The sequence below is a fragment of the Oncorhynchus tshawytscha genome, linkage group LG05 (assembly GCF_018296145.1).
Source record: "Oncorhynchus tshawytscha isolate Ot180627B linkage group LG05, Otsh_v2.0, whole genome shotgun sequence".
In the NCBI taxonomy this organism is placed as follows: Eukaryota; Metazoa; Chordata; class Actinopteri; order Salmoniformes; family Salmonidae; genus Oncorhynchus; species Oncorhynchus tshawytscha.
The window spans coordinates 82,749,765-82,770,341 of record NC_056433.1 but is presented as its reverse complement, the minus strand read 5'-3'; the positions used below and the strand labels follow the sequence as shown (position 1 = coordinate 82,770,341).

At 47.2% G+C, this 20,577-nt stretch overlaps 2 protein-coding genes across 9 annotated transcripts in view; one reads left to right on the top strand and one right to left on the bottom strand.

Moving 5' to 3' along the window:
- Positions 1 to 2,898, top strand: part of LOC112251428 (ceruloplasmin) — a 30,112-nt gene extending 27,214 nt beyond the window's left edge. The window contains exons 17-20 of the mRNA XM_042322536.1: positions 1,080 to 1,299; positions 1,637 to 1,776; positions 2,324 to 2,486; positions 2,637 to 2,898. Coding sequence (XP_042178470.1) covers positions 1,080 to 1,299; positions 1,637 to 1,776; positions 2,324 to 2,486; positions 2,637 to 2,659 — 546 coding nt within the window. The 3' untranslated portion in view covers positions 2,660 to 2,898. The remainder of the gene's footprint in view (positions 1 to 1,079; positions 1,300 to 1,636; positions 1,777 to 2,323; positions 2,487 to 2,636) is intronic.
- A 741-nt stretch (positions 2,899 to 3,639) lies between these two features.
- Positions 3,640 to 20,577, bottom strand: part of hps3 (HPS3 biogenesis of lysosomal organelles complex 2 subunit 1) — a 37,289-nt gene continuing 20,351 nt past the window's right edge. For 4 of the 8 annotated variants that reach the window (XM_042322537.1, XM_042322539.1, XM_042322538.1 and 1 more), the window contains exons 9-19: positions 19,745 to 19,846; positions 18,092 to 18,200; positions 17,665 to 17,918; positions 15,092 to 15,269; positions 14,743 to 14,976; positions 14,469 to 14,654; positions 10,701 to 10,895; positions 9,226 to 9,324; positions 7,344 to 7,550; positions 6,949 to 7,039; positions 3,640 to 4,575 (exon numbers count right to left, since the gene is read on the bottom strand). In XM_042322537.1, coding sequence (XP_042178471.1) covers positions 4,448 to 4,575; positions 6,949 to 7,039; positions 7,344 to 7,550; positions 9,226 to 9,324; positions 10,701 to 10,895; positions 14,469 to 14,654; positions 14,743 to 14,976; positions 15,092 to 15,269; positions 17,665 to 17,918; positions 18,092 to 18,200; positions 19,745 to 19,846 — 1,783 coding nt within the window. In that variant the 3' untranslated portion in view covers positions 3,640 to 4,447. The other 4 variants (XM_042322541.1, XM_042322542.1, XM_042322543.1 and 1 more) reach the window with 3 other exon arrangements.

Here is a 20,577-nt window from a genome sequence, read left to right as displayed (position 1 = left end):
TTGTTACACTGAAATAGAAAAGCACAGAATCGTCAAGAATGTCATTGTATGGTGTAGCATTAAGATTTCCCATCACTGGAACTAAGGGGCCAAGCCTGAACCATGAAAAACAGCCCCAGACCACTATTCCTCCTCCACCAAACTTTACAGTTGACACTATGCATTGGGGCAGGTAGCGTTCTCCTGGCATCCGCCAAACTCAGATTCGTCCCTTGTACTGAGAGATGGTGAAACGTGATTTAACACGTTTCCACTACTCCAGAGACGGCAAGATTTACACCACTCCCTCCAATGCTCGGCGTTGCATATGGTGATCTTAGGCTTGTGTGCAGCTGCTCAGCCATGGAAATTTCATGAAGCTCCCGACGAACACTTCTTATGCTGATGTTGCTTCCAGAGGCTGTTTGAAACTTGGTAATAAGTGTTGCAACCGAGGACAGAATATTTTTTACGTGCAATGTGCATCAGCACTCGGCAGTCCCGTTCAGTGAGCTTGTGTGGTGCTACCACGTCGCGGCTGAGCCGTTGTTGCTCCTAGACCAGGGCTGCCCAACCATCTTCCTGGAGATCTACCGTCCTGTGGGTTTTCAGTCCAACCCTAATTTAACACACTTGGTTCTACTTATTAGCTGCTCAGCAAGACCTTAACTAGCTGAATCAGATATGCTAAATTAGGGTAGGACTGAAAACCTACAGGACAGTAGATCTCCAGGAAGAGGGTTGGGCAGCTCTGTTCTAGATGTTTCCACTTCACAATAACAACATTTACAGTTGGCCAGGGCAGCTTTACCAGTGCAGAAATTTGACAAACTGACTTGTTGGAAAGGTGGCATCCTATGACAGTGCCACATTGAAAGTCACTGAGCTCATCAATAAGGCCATTCAACTGCCAATATTTGTCTATGGAGATTGCATGGCTGTATGCTCGATTTTATACACCTGTCAGCAACGGGTGTGGCTGAAATAGCCGAATGCACTAATTTGAAGGGGTGTCCACATACTTTTGTATATATAGTGTACATATAAATACCTACACGTTAAAACACATATTTACATATATCATTGGTCTCTACCCCCAGGACCTGTACAGCGGTCTAATTGGTCCCTTAGTGATATGTAGGCGGAGCTATGCGAGATCATTTGGACTGAAGAAGGAAGTGGAAGAGTTTGCTCTCCTTTTCATGGTGTTTGATGAGAACGAGTCCTGGTACCTGGACGACAACATCAAAACAAACATCAAGACCCCCACCAGGAACATCAAAGAGGATGAGGACTTCATCGAGAGCAATAAAATGCACGGTGAGGCTGGGGAAAGAAAGGGTGTGTGTTCTTTATCCAGCGTTCATAGGAAAGCCTTTTGCTTCATGATTTCTGAACCATTTATAAAAGAAAGGCCTTATAAAAAGGGGATTTATTAAGACTTCATTACTAGGCCTTATTAAAAAGCTATTGTTTGTTTAAAGTGGGACCAGTGCCTATTCACAAAGCATTTTTTTTTTTTAAATAGGAGTGATCTAGGATCAGTTTTTTGCCTTTTATAGATCAGATCCTAGATCAGCACTCCTACTCTGAGACACTTGATAAATACTGCCCCGGGTAAATTGATGTTTTTGTCACTGACATGTCTCTGCTGTAGGCATCAACGGGCAGCTGTATGGAAACCTGCTGGGACTGAACATGGAAGTGGGGGACAAGGTGTACTGGTACCTGATGGGGATGGGCAACGAGATAGACATTCACACTGCCCACTTCCACGGGCACAGCTTTGACTATAAGGTAAGATCCCATTTGACCATATTCAAAAAAAAAAAGTCTAAAAAAAAAACCCATTAGAGGTGTACATTTCCTCAAAACCTTTCCTGGAAACTTTCAAAGCAGCATAACTTCCCTCCAATTTAAGTGTATGAAGCTCTAAATCATCAGAACTTTTATTTAAAAAAAAACAGAACAGAGAGGTTCTCTGACCACATTGAATTTTGGACCATAAGCCCAGATGTAGGCGGTCAGTCAAGTATTACATACACTTTATCTAAAATTTTCTTCAAGGTTGTCTTGGGAACACACAGGATGTGGCTGCATTCAATCTGCGCTACAGCCTTATAGACATTTAAAGGCAAATGTTCTCGTATTAGCCGGAGACTGCATTAAATGCTGCATAGGATGGCTCAAATCAGAAATTACCTTTAAATTCCAAATCACACCATTTTTTTTTTTAAACTTAAAAAAAAAAAACTCTTGAATCGAGCCCTTGATCTTCTAGCCTAGAACTAATACATCTGAATCAACTAAATGGTTACATACATTCTCTGGTCCTGTTCCCCAGCTGAGTGGAGGGTCCCACCGTGCAGATGTGTTTGGCCTGTTCCCAGGCACCTTCCAGACGGTGAAGATGAGACCGAAGTACCCTGGCTCCTGGCTGCTGCACTGCCACGTGGCAGACCACATCAAGGCCGGCATGGTAACAGTCTACAAAGTCACTGAGAAGGGTAAGGAGTGTGTAGGTTTGGTTCAGTGTGTGTGAAGTATGGGTTACCGTGTGTGTGTGTGTGTGTGTGTTTACACTCTATAATTTAGCTGTTACTCCCCACTTGTGAATGTTTATACAACTAACCTCTCTTGTGTTTTTGTGTCTTCAGAAAAGAAGGGCTTTTTTGGATGAACGCGGAGCAGTAACACAAACAAGCGAATAAAAGCTACGTACATCTCTTCAGTAATTACACATTGACCTCGTATTCCACATAAGGAGCACAGTGACCACTGACAATGCATGAACTAACTAAACGGCTTTAATACAGGGTTTAAGCCTACCTGGTTAAAAAAAGGTGAAATAAAAAAGCAATGAGCAATGTCTAATGTCAATGTCTAATACATTTTGAATAAAGAAAATATAAAATCCTTCCTGGTGTCGTTCCTGATGTCGTTCCTGGTGTCGTTTCTGATCGTTCCTGGTGTCGTTTCTGATGTTGTCCACCATTGGCATGAACGACAGTGTCTTTAAAAGTTTTCAGAGAACAGCGCGGAAAAAAAACCAACATCCCGTCAGCGGCAGTCTTGTGGACGAGAGGTCGAAGGAGAATGGAAAGAATCGTGAAGGCGAACTGGCGGGCCAAACAGACAAAATAACGGCGCAGTACGACAGTAGTATGGAGAACAGCATCTCGGTCCTTCTCACGGATGGGCTATTGCAGCAGACGACCACACTGGGTTCCACTCCTGTCAGCTAAGAACAAGAAGAAGTGGCTCCAGTGGGCATGCGATCACCAGAACTGGACAATAGACGAGTGGAAAAAAACAATGCCTTGTCCGACAAATCTCTGATGGCAGAGTCAGGATTTAACATAAGCTGCATTAGTCCATGGACCCGTCCTGCCTGGTGTCAACGGTACAGGCTGGAGGCGGTGGTGTTCCTCTGTCCAATATGCAGCAACATGCCTGATTCCATGGTGTCAGCATGTACCAACATCCCTGTGGAACGTTTCCCACTTGTAGAATCAATTCCCTGAATAATTCAGGCTGTTCTGGAAGCAAAGGGGAATCCGACCCAGTACTAGATGGGTTTAAATAATAAACTGGCCCGGTGGGTGTACACTTCAATATATTGCTAATGTGTTTGTGAAAGGAGCAGAACATAACATAAAATGTTTTTAGAGAGCATTTATTAAACACAGTGAACCAACATCAAAAAAAAAAAACTGATAAAAACAAACACTGGGAATAGATGATATTACGGGGTTTCATAGTGAGGTTATACATCTCAGAGAAGCTTCCTTCCACGTTATTTAACCACCTTTTCTTATCTCTTCTTCCAATAAACACCAGAAAGACTAGTCCAGTGTATAACTCAACATCCAGTTCCTAATACTCAGTAATAAAAGGTCTCAGGGGTATCCACAAGTCCACACAGAAGAGGTACTGTACCACTGCAGGGTATGACTAGTGACGTGACAATACTAAAACAGTCATAGAAAAATTGAGGTCAGAAAAAAAAGTTTAAAATAATTCAGGATTTCCTTATTAAAATCAGAAAATAGTCATATCTCTGCACAGCAAAATTCTCTGTTCATATTAATTTGACTAATAGGACTACAAACGGTGGTTTTCTATGGGTACCATTTCCATAAGGCTCTACAGTAGTAGCGTTTTGAAAGGCTCACTCCACACTAAGTGGTTGATTGTCCAGCGCCTTCCAGGTTTAGGATCCTCCATAGAAATAGAATCAGTAGAAGGGACTATTCCATTCAAACCAGCGGTCCGTTGCATCAGTTCCTGTACTGGGCGTACCACTTGGAATGTATGCTTAAAATGGACACTAACTAACCTGTTCTACTTAGGCAGAAATGTCAAATTCAACTAATCTGCCATATTGGATGGACCATGAAATAAAACAGTGTCTTTTAGAGCTACTGTATGTCTGTTCTACTAGTTGTAATTCTACGGCTCCTCCTCCTCACATCATGAGGTTTCTCTGGCTGCACTCCAGCAGGTGAGGCAGGAAGAAGTGGACCGTCCCATCGTCAGGCAACAGGTCCAGTAACTCCAGGGGGTTCAGCTCCATGGCAACCACCACCAGCGTTTCTGTTGTCAGGGAAAATGCAGATGTTATGGCCCAACTCTGAATATGAAAAGGGGCAATCTGCAATTCATACATTTTTTTACTTTTAAATTAATTATATTCAATCCAATGATTCTTGAAGAATCTATACTGAACAAAAAACGCAACACGTAACAATTTCAACGATTTTAGTGAGTTACAGTTCATATAAAGAAATCACTCAATTGAAATAAATTCATTAGGCCCTAATCTATGGGTTTCACATGACTGGGCAGGGACGCAGCCATGGGTGGGTATATGCCCACCCACTTGGGAGGCAGGCCCACCCACCGGGAAGCCAGGCACAGCCAATCAGAATGAGTTTCTCCCCACAAACGGACAGAAATACTCCTCAGTTTCATCAGCTGTCCGGTGTGACTGGTCTCAAATGATCCTACCGGAGAAGAAGCTAGATGTGAAGGTCCTGAGCTGGCGTGGTTACATGTGGTCTGCGGATGTTAGGCCAGTTGGACATACTGACAAATGAACATTAAATTATCTGGCAACAGCTCTGGTGGACATTCCTGCAGTCGTCATGCCAATTGCACTCTCCCTCAAAACTTGAGACATCTGTGGCATTGTGTTGTGTGACAAAACTTCACATTTTAGAGTGGCCTTTTATTGTCCCCAGCACAAGGTGCACCTGTGTAATGATCATGCTGTTTAATCAGCTTCTTGATATGCCACACCTGTCAGGTAGGTGGGTTATCTTGAGAAATGCTCACTAACAGGGATGTAAACACATTTGTGTACAACATTTTAGAGAAATAAGCTTTTTGTGTGTATGTCACATTTCTGGGATCTTTCATTTCAGCTCATGAAATACATGTTGCATTTATATTTTTTGTTCGGTGTAAAACATCTATACGCCACATGATCTTAGGTCAACTGTGGTAACCCATCAGAAACCAAAAGCATGTTTTACTCCACTGTTTGTAAACAATGTAAACACACACACACACACACACACACACACACACACACACACACACACACACACACACACACACACACACACACACACACACACACACACACACACACACACAGTATACCCTCAAAACATGTTTCAAACGATACATTTTGATAGCATGGGTGGTCAGTCCTTGCATCCATAACTCTATAATCACTTGAGACTGGTTATACTTATCCAGCCCCATCCCTAAGCTGTTACCCAAAACAGTGGTGGGGTGCCCTTTGTTAATTGTTTAAACTGTAAATTGCCCCTTTAACCACAGAAAAGGTGTTGACATTCTGGAGTTAAACCCTATGCTTGAAAACACAGGCTAGAGTCTAACTGGTGAAACTATACTGACACCGTGACGAGAGTGTACCGTCATATCTCCCTCAACATGGTTTTCATGGTGCTGCTCTGGGAGCGTGACGAGATGCGTGGCTACAAAATTAACTTCTTGTGATGTGCAGATAGAATGGAAGCGCACCGCCTGCACGTCGACCACCCTTCACAACGGGAGGATATTAGAGCACCGCCTGCACGTCGGCCACACTTCACAACGGGAGGATATTAGAGCACCGCCCGCACGTCGGCCACACTTCACAACGGGAGGATATTAGAGCACCGCCTGCACGTCGACCACGCTTCACAACGGGAGGATATTAGAGCACCGCCTGCACGTCGACCACGCTTCACAACGGGAGGATATTAGAGCACCGCCTGCACGTCGACCACGCTTCACAACGGGAGGATATTAGAGCGCCGCCTGCACGTCGGTCACGCTTCACAACGGGAGGATATTAGAGCACCGCCTGCACGTCGGTCACGCTTCACAACGGGAGGATATTAGAGCACCGCCTGCACGTCGACCACGCTTCACATCGGGAGGATATTAGAGCACCACCTGCACGTCGGCCACACTTCACAACGGGAGGATATTAGAGCGCCGCCTGCACGTCGGTCACGCTTCACAACGGGAGGATATTAGAGCACCGCCTACACGTCGCCACGCTTCACAACGGGAGCATATTCTTGCTACTTCAGCAACAAATGTGCATGTTTGTTGTAATTAAAATGATTTAAAGTAGTTATATATACATTTTTCAACATTTAACCTAAAATGCAATACCAAACCTTTCAATGTATGCAGGGTTATTTTTGTTATTTTCCTACTTAGTTTTAGGATTATTGCGATTATTTGTGAATTTATATCTGATATTATGTGTTTATTTCTGTGCAGCTGCATCTTTGCCACGCTGCCGAGGAAAATAAACTGGAAGCGTAAAAACTACACTGCTTCAAGAGAGACTCGCGTCGCAGACGACGTACTGCTTTCCCCGTGCGATACAGCACGTTTTACAGAGACGTGGCGATGACGGTGTAGTTAAGGCTGTGAGTGTACCTTTGAGTGCAGCCAGCAGGATGGTGTTCTCTCCCTGTGTTGCTCTGGTTCTCTCACACAGCTCGGGGAACAGCTTCTGCCACCACAGAGCCTGAACAAAAAAAACACACGAAACCATTAGGAAGATATGCACTATAGAACCATTGAAATATATATTTTTTTAAAAGGCAATGTTCCCATGTTCACAGAGACCGAATTCACTATTAAAAGCAGAAATTACCTTAATTTACGCTATTATGTGGGCCTTCTGCGGTACTGATTGAATCTAGCCCTTAGCATTCAGACCATAGGACTGAGGTTAGAGCTTATGAGGATTTAAGGTTGTGTAAGTACGCATAGGGTAAGATCCACAGTAGGGTCAAAAGGAGTTGGGGCAACAGTTCCACAGTACCCACCATGTTATTGTTCTGCAGCTCATGATTAGCATAAGGGATGATGGCCTGAGGACAGCGGTCTAGCAACCTCTCGATGGAGCTCTCGTAGTGACCCAGCTTGGTGGCACAGAGCACGTGCACACTGAGCCCAGCGTTGTCCTCGTCAGGCAGCTGCTCCAACAGGGGCAGGATGGATGACGCGTCCAGGGTGGGACCGCACAGCAGGGACTGGATGATTCATTGTTTGTACACCATAGTGGTACATTTACAGTGGGGCAAAAAAGTATTTAGGTCAGCCACCAATTGTGCAAGTTCTCCCACTTAAAAAGATGAGAGAGGCCTGTAATTTTCATCATAGGTACACAGACAAAATGAGAAAAAAAATCACATTGTAGGATTTTTAATGAATTTATTTGCAAATTATGGTGGAAAATAAGTATTTGGTCAATAACAAAAGTTTCTCAATACTTTGTTATATACCCTTTGTTGGCAATGACAGAGGTCAAATGTTTTCTGTAAGTCTTCACAAGGTTTTCACACACTGTTGCTGGTATTTTGGTCCATTCCTCCATGCAGATCTCCTCTAGAGCAGTGATGTTTTGGGGCTGTTGCTGGGCAACACAGACTTTCAACTCCCTCCAAAGATTTTCTATGGGGTTGAGATCTGGAGACTGGCTAGGCCACTCCAGGACCTTGAAATGCTTCTTACGAAGCCACTCCTTCGTTGCCCGGGCGGTGTGTTTGGGATCATTGTCATGCTGACAGACCCAGCCACGTTTCATCTTCAATGCCCTTGCTGATGGAAGGAGGTTTTCACTCAAAATCTCACGATACATGGCCCCATTCATTCTTTCCTTTACACGGATCAGTGGTCCTGGTCCCTTTGCAGAAAAACAGCCCCAAAGCATGATGTTTCCACCCCCATGCTTCACAGTAGGTATGGTGTTCTTTGGATGCAACTCAGCATTCTTTGTCCTCTAAAGACCATGAGTTGAGTTTTTACCAAAAAGTTATATTTTGGTTTCATCTGACCATATGACATTCTCCCAATCTTCTTCTGGATCATCCAAATGCTCTCTAGCAAACTTCAGACAGGCCTGGACATGTACTGGCTTAAGCAGGGGGAAACGTCTGGCACTGCAGGATTTGAGTCCCTGGCGGCGTAGTGTGTTACTGATGGTAGGCTTTGTTACTTTGGTCCCAGCTCTCATCATTTTGTCCCCACAGGGTGAGATCTTGCGTGGAGCCCCAGATCGAGGGAGATTATCAGTGGTCTTGTATGTCTTCCATTTCCTAATAATTGCTCCCACAGTTGATTTCTTCAAACCAAGCTGCTTACCTATTGCAGATTCAGTCTTCCCAGCCTGGTGCAGGTCTACAATTTTGTTTCTGGTGTCTCTTTGACAGCTCTTTGGTCTTGGTCATAGTGGAGTTTGGAGTGTGACTGTTTGAGGTTGTGGACAGGTGTCTTTTATACTGATAACAAGTTTAAACAGGTGCCATTAATACAGGTAATGAGTGGAGGACAGAGGAGCCTCTTAAAGAACAAGTTACAGGTCTGTGAGAGCCAGAAATCTGGCTTGTTTGTAGGTGACCAAATGCTTATTTTCCACCATAATTTGCAAATAAATTCATAAAAATCCTACAATGTGATTTTCTGGATTTTTTTTCTCATTTTGTCTGTCATAGTTGAAGTGTACCTATGATGAAAATTACAGGCCTCATCTTTTTAAGTGTGAGAACATGCACAATTGGTGGCCGACTAAATACTTTTTTGCCCCACTGTACATGTAAGGGTTAAAAAAACAACAACTTTATTTTACAAGTTGATTGGTTGGTTGATTGATTCCATGTCTGACTGATAAATTGATAAATAGCACAGACATGATGCAGAGAGACTGACCTGTAGTTTGTGGAGGTCCTCTGGAATGATGTTGACGTGAGCTGGAGTCAGGATGCTGACCCAGGGATACAACGAACCATAGTGGGAACACCAGTTAATCTGTAACACAGAAACCGTCACCCAGGGATACAACACGCTGTAGTGTCGTAGTGGGAACACCAGTTAATCTGTAACACCGAAACCATCACCCAGGGTTACAACACGCCATAGTGGGAACACCAGTTAATCTGTAACACAGAAACCGTCACCCAGGGATACAACACGCTGTAGTGTCGTAGTGGGAACACCAGCTAATCTGTAACACAGAAACCGTCACCCAGGGTTACAACACGCTGTAGTGTCGTAGTGGGAACACCAGTTAATCTGTAACACCGAAACCATCACCCAGGGTTACAACACGCCATAGTGGGAACACCAGTTAATCTGTAACACAGAAACAGTCACCCAGGGATACAACACGCTGTAGTGGGAACACCAGTTAATCTGTAACACAGAAACCGTCACCCAGGGTTACAACACGCTGTAGTGCCATAGTGGGAACACCAGTTAATCTGTAACACAGAAACAGTCACCCAGGGTTACAACACGCTGTAGTGGGTACACCAGTTAATCTGTAACACAGAAACCGTCACCCAGGGTTACAACACGCCATAGTGGGAACACCAGTTAATCTGTAACACAGAAACCGTCACCCAGGGTTACAACACGCTGTAGTGCCATAGTGGGAACACCAGTTAATCTGTAACACAGAAACAGTCACCCAGGGTTACAACACGCTGTAGTGGGAACACCAGTTAATCTGTAACACAGAAACCTTCACCCAGGGTTACAACACGCTGTAGTGCCATAGTGGGAACACCAGTTAATCTGTAACACAGAAACCGTCACCCAGGGTTACAACACGCCATAGTGGGAACACCAGTTAATCTGTAACACAGAAACCGTCACCCAGGGTTACAACACGCTGTAGTGGGAACACCAGTTAATCTGTAACACAGAAACCTTCACCCAGGGTTACAACACGCTGTAGTGCCATAGTGGGAACACCAGTTAATCTGTAACACAGAAACCGTCACCCAGGGTTACAACACGCTGTAGTGCCATAGTGGGAACACCAGTTAATCTGTAACACAGAAACAGTCACCCAGGGTTACAACACGCTGTAGTGGGAACACCAGTTAATCTGTAACACAGAAACAGTCGCCCAGGGTTACAACACACCATAGTGGGAACACCAGTTAATCTGTAACACAGAAACCGTCACCCAGGGTTACAACACGCCATAGTGGGAACACCAGTTAATCTGTAACACAGAAACCGTCACCCAGGGTTACAACACGCTGTAGTGGGAACACCAGTTAATCTGTAACACAGAAACCGTCGCCCAGGGATCTCCACTACCTCCTAGACTCCAGCCTTGGGGGACATCACACCTTAGTGCGAAGAACACGCTACAGACACACAGAAAAACACACCAGGTCGTCTGCGCTCTTGAGCGGTTTGAATCCGCGGCCATCTCGGCGTGTGACGCGATCGATGTAGACAGTGGTGAGGCGGAACAGCAGCTCCTGGATGACGGCTTCCTGTGACGAGGCCATCAGCAAGGCTTCCCAGAAGTCAACCAGCAGCTGAGGGCCTCCCTGGGGCCCTGACACATCCCCACACAGCTCCTACAGGAAACACGCACAATGAAACGCATTATATATGGTCACATTTTGGAATTGAATCCTGGAGGAATGACAAATCAAATCAAATTTTATTTGTCACATACACATGGTTAGCAGATGTTAATGCGAGTGTAGCGAAATGCTTGTGCTTCTAGTTCCAACAATGCAGTAATAACGAGCAAGTAATCTAACTAACAATTCCAAAAAAACTACTGTCTTATACACAGTGTAAGGGGATAAAGAATATGTACATAAGGATATATGAATGAGTGATGGTACAGAGCAGCATAGGCAAGATACAGTAGATGATATCGAGTACAGTATATACATATGAGATAAGTATGTAAACCAAGTGGCATAGTTAAAGTGGCTAGTGATACATGTATTACATAAGGATGCAGTCGATGATATAGAGTACAGTATCAACGTATGCATATGAGATGAACAATGTAGGGTAAGTAACATTATATAAGGTAGCATTGTTTAAAGTGGCTAGTGATATATTTACATCATTTCCCATCAATTCCCATGATTAAAGTGGCTGGAGTAGAGTCAGTGTCATTGACAGTGTGTTGGCAGTAGCCACTCAATGTTAGTGGTGGCTGTTTAACAGTCTGATGGCCTTGAGATAGAAGCTGTTTTTCAGTCTCTCGGTCCCAGCTTTGATGCACCTGTACTGACCTCGCCTTCTGGATGACAGCGGGGTGAACAGGCAGTGGCTCGGGTGGTTGATGTCCTTGATGATCTTTATGGCCTTCCTGTAGCATCGGGTGGTGTAGGTGTCCTGGAGGGCAGGTAGTTTGCCCCCGGTGATGCGTTGTGCAGACCTCACTACCCTCTGGATAGCCTTACGGTTGAGGGCGGTGCAGTTGCCATACCAGGCGGTGATACAGCCCGCCAGGATGCTCTCGATTGTGCATCTGTAGAAGTTTGTGAGTGCTTTTGGTGACAAGCCGAATTTCTTCAGCCTCCTGAGGTTGAAGAGGCGCTGCTGCGCCTTCCTCACGATGCTGTCTGTGTGAGTGGACCAATTCAGTTTGTCTGTGATGTGTATGCCGAGGAACTTAAAACTTGCTACCCTCTCCACTACTGTTCCATCGATGTGGATGGGGGTGTTCCCTCTGCTGTTTCCTGAAGTCCACAATCATCTCCTTAGTTTTGTTGACGTTGAGTGTGAGGTTATTTTCCTGACACCACACTCCGAGGGCCCTCACCTCCTCCCTGTAGGCCGTCTCGTCGTTGTTGGTAATCAAGCCTACCACTGTTGTGTCGTCCGCAAACTTGATGATTGAGTTGGAGGCGTGCATGGCCACGCAGTCGTGGGTGAACAGGGAGTACAGGAGGGGGCTCAGAACGCACCCTTGTGGGGCCCCAGTGTTGAGGATCAGCGGGGAGGAGATGTTGTTGCCTACCCTCACCACCTGGGGCGGCCCGTCAGGAAGTCCAGTACCCAGTTGCACAGGGCGGGGTCGAGACCCAGGGTCTCGAGCTTGATGACGAGCTTGGAGGGTACTATGGTGTTGAATGCCGAGCTGTAGTCGATGAACAGCATTCTCACATAGGTATTCCTCTTGTCCAGATGGGTTAGGGCAGTGTGCAGTGTGGTTGAGATTGCATCGTCTGTGGACCTATTTGGGCGGTAAGCAAATTGGAGTGGGTCAAGGGTGTCAGGTAGGGTGGAGGTGATATGGTCCTTGACTAGTCTCTCAAAGCACTTCATGATGACGGATGTGAGTGCTACGGGCGGTAGTCGTTTAGCTCAGTTACCTTAGCTTTCTTGGGAACAGGAACAATGGTGGCCCTCTTGAAGCATGTGGGAACAGCAGACTGGTATAGGGATTGGTTGAATATGTCCGTAAACACACCGGCCAGCTGGTCTGCGCATGCTCTGAGGGCGCGGCTGGGGATGCCGTCTGGGCCTGCAGCCTTGCGAGGGTTAACACGTTTAAATGTCTTACTCACTTCGGCTGCAGTGAAGGAGAGACCGCATGATTCCGTTGCAGGCCGTGTCAGTGGCACTGTATTGTCCTCAAAGCGGGCAAAAAAGTTATTTAGTCTGCCTGGGAGCAAGACATCCTGGTCCGTGACTGGGCTGGGTTTCTTCCTGTAGTCCGTGATTGACTGTAGACCCTGCCACATACCTCTTGTGTCTGAGCCGTTGAATTGAGATTCTACTTTGTCTCTGTACTGGCGCTTAGCTTGTTTGATAGCCTTGCGGAGGGAATAGCTGCACTGTTTGTATTCAGTCATGTTACCAGACACCTTGCCCTGATTAAAAGCAGTGGTTCGTGCCTTCAGTTTCACACAAATGCTGCCATCAATCCACGGTTTCTGGTTAGGGAATGTTTTAATCGTTGCTATGGGAACGACATCTTCAACGCACGTTCTAATGAACTCGCACACCGAATCAGCGTATTCGTCAATGTTGTTGTCTGACGCAATACGAAACATCTCCCAGTCCACGTGATGGAAGCAGTCTTGGAGTGTGGAGTCAGCTTGGTCGGACCAGCGTTGGACAGACCTCAGCGTGGGAGCTTCTTGTTTTAGTTTCTGTCTGTAGGCAGGGATCAACAAAATGGAGTCGTGGTCAGCTTTTCCGAAAGGGGGCGGGGCAGGGCCTTATATGCGTCGCGGAAGTTAGAGTAACAATGATCCAGGGTCTTTCCACCCCTGGTTGCGCAATCAATATGCTGATAAAATTTAGGGAGTCTTGTTTTCAGATTAGCCTTGTTAAAATCCCCAGCTACAATGAATGCAGCCTCCGGATAAATCGTTTCCAGTTTGCAGAGAGTTAAATAAAGTTCGTTCAGAGCCATCGATGTGTCTGCTTGGGGGGGGGATATATACGGCTGTGATTATAATCGAAGAGAATTCTCTTGGTAGGTAATGCGGTCTACATTTGATTGTGAGGAATTCTAAATCAGGTGAACAGAAGGATTTGAGTTCCTGTATGTTTCCTTCATCACACCATGTCACGTTGGCCATAAGGCATACGCCCCCGCCCGTCTTCTTACCAGAGAGATGTTTGTTTCTGTCGGCGCGATGCGTGGAGAAACCCGCTGGCTGCACCGTCGGATTGCGTCTCTCCAGTTAGCCATGTTTCCGTGAAGCAGAGAACGTTACAGTCTCTGATGTCCCTCTGGAATGCTACCCTTGCTCGGATTTCATCAACCTTGTTGTCAAGAGACTGGACATTGGCAAGAAGAATGCTAGGGAGTGGTGCACGATGTGCCCGTCTCCGGAGTCTGACCAGAAGACCGCTTCGTTTCCCTCTTTTTCTGAGTCGTTTTTTTTTTGGTCGCTGCATGTGATCCACTCGGTTACACTGGTTGTAAGGCAGAACTCAGGATCCGCATCGCGAAAAACATATTCTTGGTCGTACTGATGGTGAGTTGACGCTGATCTTATATTCAGTAGTTCTTCTCGGGTGTATGTAAAGAAACCTAAGATGACCTGGGGTACTAGTGTAAGAAATAACACGTAAAAAAACTGCATAGTTTCCTAGGAACGCGAAGCGAGGCGGCCATCTCTGTCGGCGCCGGAAGTACACGGAAGTACACACACAGTAACCCTGACCTGGAAGAAGAGGTCAGCCTCGTCCAGTTTGACCTTGTCGTTCTCGTGCAGCGCCACCATGGCTGCCACCAGCAGGCCGTCCTGGTTGTCCCTGAGGTGACGAGCCAGGAGAGTAGGTACCACCGTATCCCCTCTGCCATGCAGCAGCAGCTTGGCTTCCTCAATGAACCCATACACCTGCAGCATCTGGGACGGGGCATAGAGCAGATACACTGTTCACACACACACACACACACACCTCTTCCCCCACCAGCATACACTAACATGATCTGACCTCTGTGTGTCGGTCCATGTGTTGCCTGTAGAGCTGCAGGTCTGCCATGCGCAGGGCCAGGGCAGCCTTGGACAGGGTGAGGGGTACGGAGGGGGCTCCGATGGACTCCAGCCGCTCTAGGTGGGCCAGGCCACAGTCAGGGCTGGCTCTGGCCATGGAAGGGCTGGCTATAACATGGGGAAGCTGGGACGGCTCGGCCACACCGAAGATATCCAGCACCTCGTTGGCCGTCTCCTACAACACACACACACAGACAGACACCAACCACTGAATCTCAACAGTGTGGCTATTGAATCAGAAGAGCTTCTATTGGAATGGCTGGAGGTGTCCAGGGACTGGTGAAAGTTACCTCAGTGAGCAGCTCCAGGGTCTCCTCATAGAGGGAGTGTTTGAGGAAGAAGAGGAAGCCCTTCCCGTAGCCACAGAGGCTGTTAGACAGACCCCTGTTCCTGGAGATCACCTCTGTCAGAGACAGGCCTGACATCTTATAGTAGGGCAGGGCCAGGTGGCAGTCCCGCTTGTCAAACCTACACGTCGGTGGAAGGGATGGTCGCACTTCACATTCAGTAAACCAACCAACACATCAACCAGTCCAGCAACACATCAACCAGTCCACCAACACATCAACACATCAACCAACACATCAACCAACACATCAACCAACACATCAACCAGTCCACCAACCAACACATCAACCAGTCCACCAACCAACACATCAACTAGTCCACCAACACATCAACCAACACATCAACCAGTCCACCAACACATCAACCAGTCCACCAACACATCAACCAACACATCAACCAGTCCACCAACCAGTCCACCAACCAACACATCAACCAGTCCACCAACCAACACATCAACCAGTCCACCAACCAACACATCAACCAGTCCACCAACCAACACATCAACCAGTCCACCAACCAACACATCAACCAGTCCACCAACCAACACATCAACCAGTCCACCAACCAACACATCAACCAGTCCACCAACCAACACATCAACCAGTCCACCAACCAACACATCAACCAGTCCACCAACCAGTCCACCAACCAACACATCAACCAGTCCACCAACCAACACATCAACCAGTCCACCAACCAACACATCAACCAGTCCACCAACCAACACATCAACCAGTCCACCAACAAACACATCAACCAGTCCACCAACAAACACATCAACCAGTCCACCAACACATCAACCAGTCCACCAACACCCCAACCAACACATCAACCAACACATCAACCAGTCCACCAACACATCAACCAACCAGTCCACATCAACCAGTCCACATCAACCAGTCCACCAACACACCAACCAGTCCACCAACCAGTCCACATCAACCAGTCCACCAACACACCAACCAGTCCACATCAACCAATCCACCAACACACCAACCAACACATCAACCAGTCCACCAACACATCAACCAGTCCACCAACACATCAACCAACCAGTCCACCAACACATCAACCAGTCCACCAACACATCAACCAACCAGTCCACCAACACATCAACCAACACATCAACCAACCAGTCCACATCAACCAACCAGTCCACCAACACATCAACCAACACATCAACCAACACATCAACCAACCAGTCCACCAACACACCAACCAACCAGTCCACCAACACACCAACCAACCAGTCCACCAACACACCAACCCGTCCACCAACCAACCCGTCCACCAACACATCAACCAACACATCAACCAACCAGTCCACCAACACACCAACCAACCAGTCCACCAACACACCAACCAACCCGTCCACCAACACACCAACCAACCCGTCCACCAACACACCAACCAACCCGTCCACCAACACACCAATCAACCCGTCCACCAACACACCAACCAACCCGTCCACCAACCCGTCCACCAACACACCAACCAACCCGTCCACCAACACACCAACCAACCAACACACCAACCAACCCGTCCACCAACACACCAACCAACCCGTCCACCAACACATCAACCAACCCGTCCACCAACCAACCAGTCCACCAACACAACAATCAACTCGTCCACCAACACACCAACCAACCCGTCCACCAACACACCAACCAACCCGTCCACCAACACACCAACCAACCCGTCCACCAACACACCAACCAACCCGTCCACCAACACACCAACCAACCCGTCCACCAACACACCAACCAACCCGTCCACCAACACATCAACCAACACGTCCACCAACACATCAACCAACCAGTCCACCAACACACCAACCAACCAGTCCACCAACACACCAACCAGTCCACCAACACACCAACCCGTCCACCAACCAACCCGTCCACCAACCAACCCGTCCACCAACACACCAACCAACCCGTCCACCAACACACCAACCAACCCGTCCACCAACACACCAACCAACCCGTCCACCAACACACCAACCAACCCGTCCACCAACACACCAACCAACCCGTCCACCAGCACACCAACCAACCCGTCCACCAACACATCAACCAACCCGTCCACCAACCAACCAGTCCACCAACACATCAACCAACCAGTCCACCAATCAACCCGTCCACCAACACACCAATCAACCCGTCCACCAACACACCAATCAACCCGTCCACCAACACACCAATCCCACCAACACACCAATCAACCCGTCCACCAACACACCAATCAACCCGTCCACCAACACATCAACCAACCAGTCCACCAACACATCAACCAACCAGTCCACCAACACATCAACCAACCAGTCCACCAACACATCAACCAACCAACCAGTCCACCAACACATCAACCAATCAACCAGTCCACCAACACATCAACCAATCAACCAGTCCACCAACACATCAACCAACCAGTCCACCAACCAACCAGTCCACCAACACATCAGCCAACCAACATATCAACCTTGATGTTAATGTGATCCGACCCCACTGACCTGCTGAAGCAGTCTCCTAACTGGGCGCAGCTCTCCTGGAAGGCCTGCTGCAGCTCCTGTCTGTCTGTGGTGCGGGTTGTATTATATCCCAGGGCCTGGGCTAGGTTCTGACCAGTGGTCTGAGGCCGTTCTACAGGGTTTCCAACCCGGGGGTCCAGGAGCGTGGCTCTCAGGAGGAGGTGGGCTTCACTGAGCAGGTGCAGACGGCTGTGAGACAGAGGGTTGGTCTCCTCATACGTCTTACTGTACTCCACCTAGCCCAGAGAAACGGTTGACTGTTGAACGCCAAGGTTAAACAGTATAAATGACTGTTGAACGCCAAGGTTCAGCACAACCAACAAAGGTCAAAGAAAAAAAGAAATGGTAAAATGGAGGTAAGGTGTCATAACATTAAGGCTATTGTTGACATGTTCTCATGGTGCGTTACCATCTCGTTGTAGAGCTGGAGCGGGGGGACGGTGTTGACCACGTACAGGTTCCAGCCGTGACCCATCTCACTGGGATTCTGGGGCTTGGTGAAGGGTGACTTCCTGTTCCTGGGTCAGAGAAGCAGGAAGTACAAGTCAGCTCATCTCTATAATATATATATATATATTTTTTAAATGGCCACAGATGGCTGACATTACAGCTTCTATCTAGGTGGTCAGAAACTACAGCTCAGCTGCCACAACAAGCACATGAAGGAAACAATAGCTCCTGGGCTGGACCAGAATGCGAAAGCGTGTAGCTCAATTGGGAGTTCGCATGAATGACAAACCTATGAGCTAAAAAAAACACCAAACATTTAGTTTTAGATCCAGTTAACACGTTAGTCATTTAGCAGACGTTCTTATCCAGAGGGACTTACAGTTAAGTGAAGAGAGCGAGATGAGACAACTACATAACATAGTCAGCAAAAACAATTCCTAAACAAAGCAGCTATTAGCAAAGTGAGTAGTAGCACTTCTCCCTAGAGATTAGTCGGACTACCTACCAATGCAAACCAATCAACAGAGGATGTTATTGAGGGCAAGGGGTTTTGGGCGTTAATGTGAATCAGACATGTTGCATGCTTTTCTTCACAACTCCACATGTTAACACACAAGGCCTCTACTGACCCATGTGCTGAACACTGTGTGTGTGTGTGTTCTATCGGCTTCCCTGTCCAGTACAGCCTGTAGCAGCGATAGCTAACAGACCTGATGCTCTTAGCCAGTGAAACACGCGGCAGTGTCAAGCAGTCTCATGTGATAACAAAGCCCCTGTGTGTGAGATTTGGATAAAAAAGGTCAGCTTGGTGGAGGAATGGTATTTTCTGCATGTTTCCCCACTTCTCGTCTGTGAATGCATGGTCTCACTTCCTGATTCTACGCGCGGCGGGTCTCCACTGGCCGCGCGGCGGGTCTCCACTGGCCGCGCGGCGGGTCTCCACTGGCCGCGCGGCGGGTCTCCACTGGCCGCGCGGCGGGTCTCCACTGGCCGCGCGGCGGGTCTCCACTGGCCGCGCGGCGGGTCTCCACTGGCCGCGCGGCGGGTCTCCACTGGCCGCGCGGCGGGTCTCCACTGGCCGCGCGGCGGGTCTCCACTGGCCGCGCGGCGGGTCTCCACTGGCCGCGCGGCGGGTCTCCACTGGCCGCGCGGCGGGTCTCCACTGGCCGCGCGGCGGGTCTCCACTGGCCGCGAGGCGGGTCTCCACTGGCCGCGGCCTTCCAACCTCTGGATCCATCATGCTTTAGTCTAATCAGGCGTACTGGGTTTTCAGACGTTAATGCTCACAGTACGTCATATATGCCATTTAGCCGACGCTTTTATCCAAACGCGACTTAAGAGTCATCCTTTCATACATTTTACATACTAGTGGTCCCGGGAATCGAACCGCCACACTCTAACAACTGAGCTACATACAGACCACTATACGAATGACATTATATTATGTCCAGTAGGTGATATCATCACACTGATACGATGTCCTGTTTAGTCCATCAGTTAGTGACGAGACACACAGGGGGATGTTGTTTTAGTAGGGTTGGTGGGGTGGGGGGGGGGTTTATTCCAGGTGGACTACAGAGGGACACACCATCAAGGAGGTCAAGAGACTTACAGGAAGGAGTGGGCCAGAAAACGCTTCAGAGCCGGTGTGGTGGAAGGCTCTATACCTACTGCTAGGAAAATCCCCCTAAGGGTTTGGTGATCTTTGTATTCTCTACAATAAGAGTTTACAGGTACAATTGAAGGACAAAGAGAAGGGAGATTTCAGATATTTAAAATCCTATAAATTAACAAATGAAATATTTTAAACACAAATGTGAAGTAATAACAGTGTATTTTCAGTGCTTAATAAATGATGAGTGTGTCTATTGTCTGAATGCTGCTTTACTTGTGCTCCACAGTAAGATGCTCTGACCATGGGTATAGGATTAGATAAGGGCTGGGTGATTTTCTACATTTGATGGTATGCCTGCATTTTATGCTTCGGGAATAACACAAGTTCTTCATATGTTTTTCTGTGTAACCCATGACCCTAGGATGGCAACAAATTAATTATACGTGGTTTTAAAATGAGCTTTCCCCCATTCTGATTGTTTTATACTAAACCAAAACTGACAGTAAAGTAGTCCAATTTGTAGAACTTTTCATTTGTTTATCACTGTATCAAAATGTAAATGATAGAATATAGATGGTATCAAAATTTAATTATAGAGAAAAATCCTTTGTCGTATGTGGTTCGACACTGGCATAATTTAAAATACAATATCATTACCCAGGTCTAGATCACAGGCATACCTTAAAATATAATATCATTACCCAGGCCTAGATCGGATGTCTTACCATAAATCCAGCATTACCCAGCCTAGATCGGATGTCTTACCATAAAATATATAGCATTACCCAGCCCTAGATCGGATGTCTTACCATAAATCTATAGCATTGCCC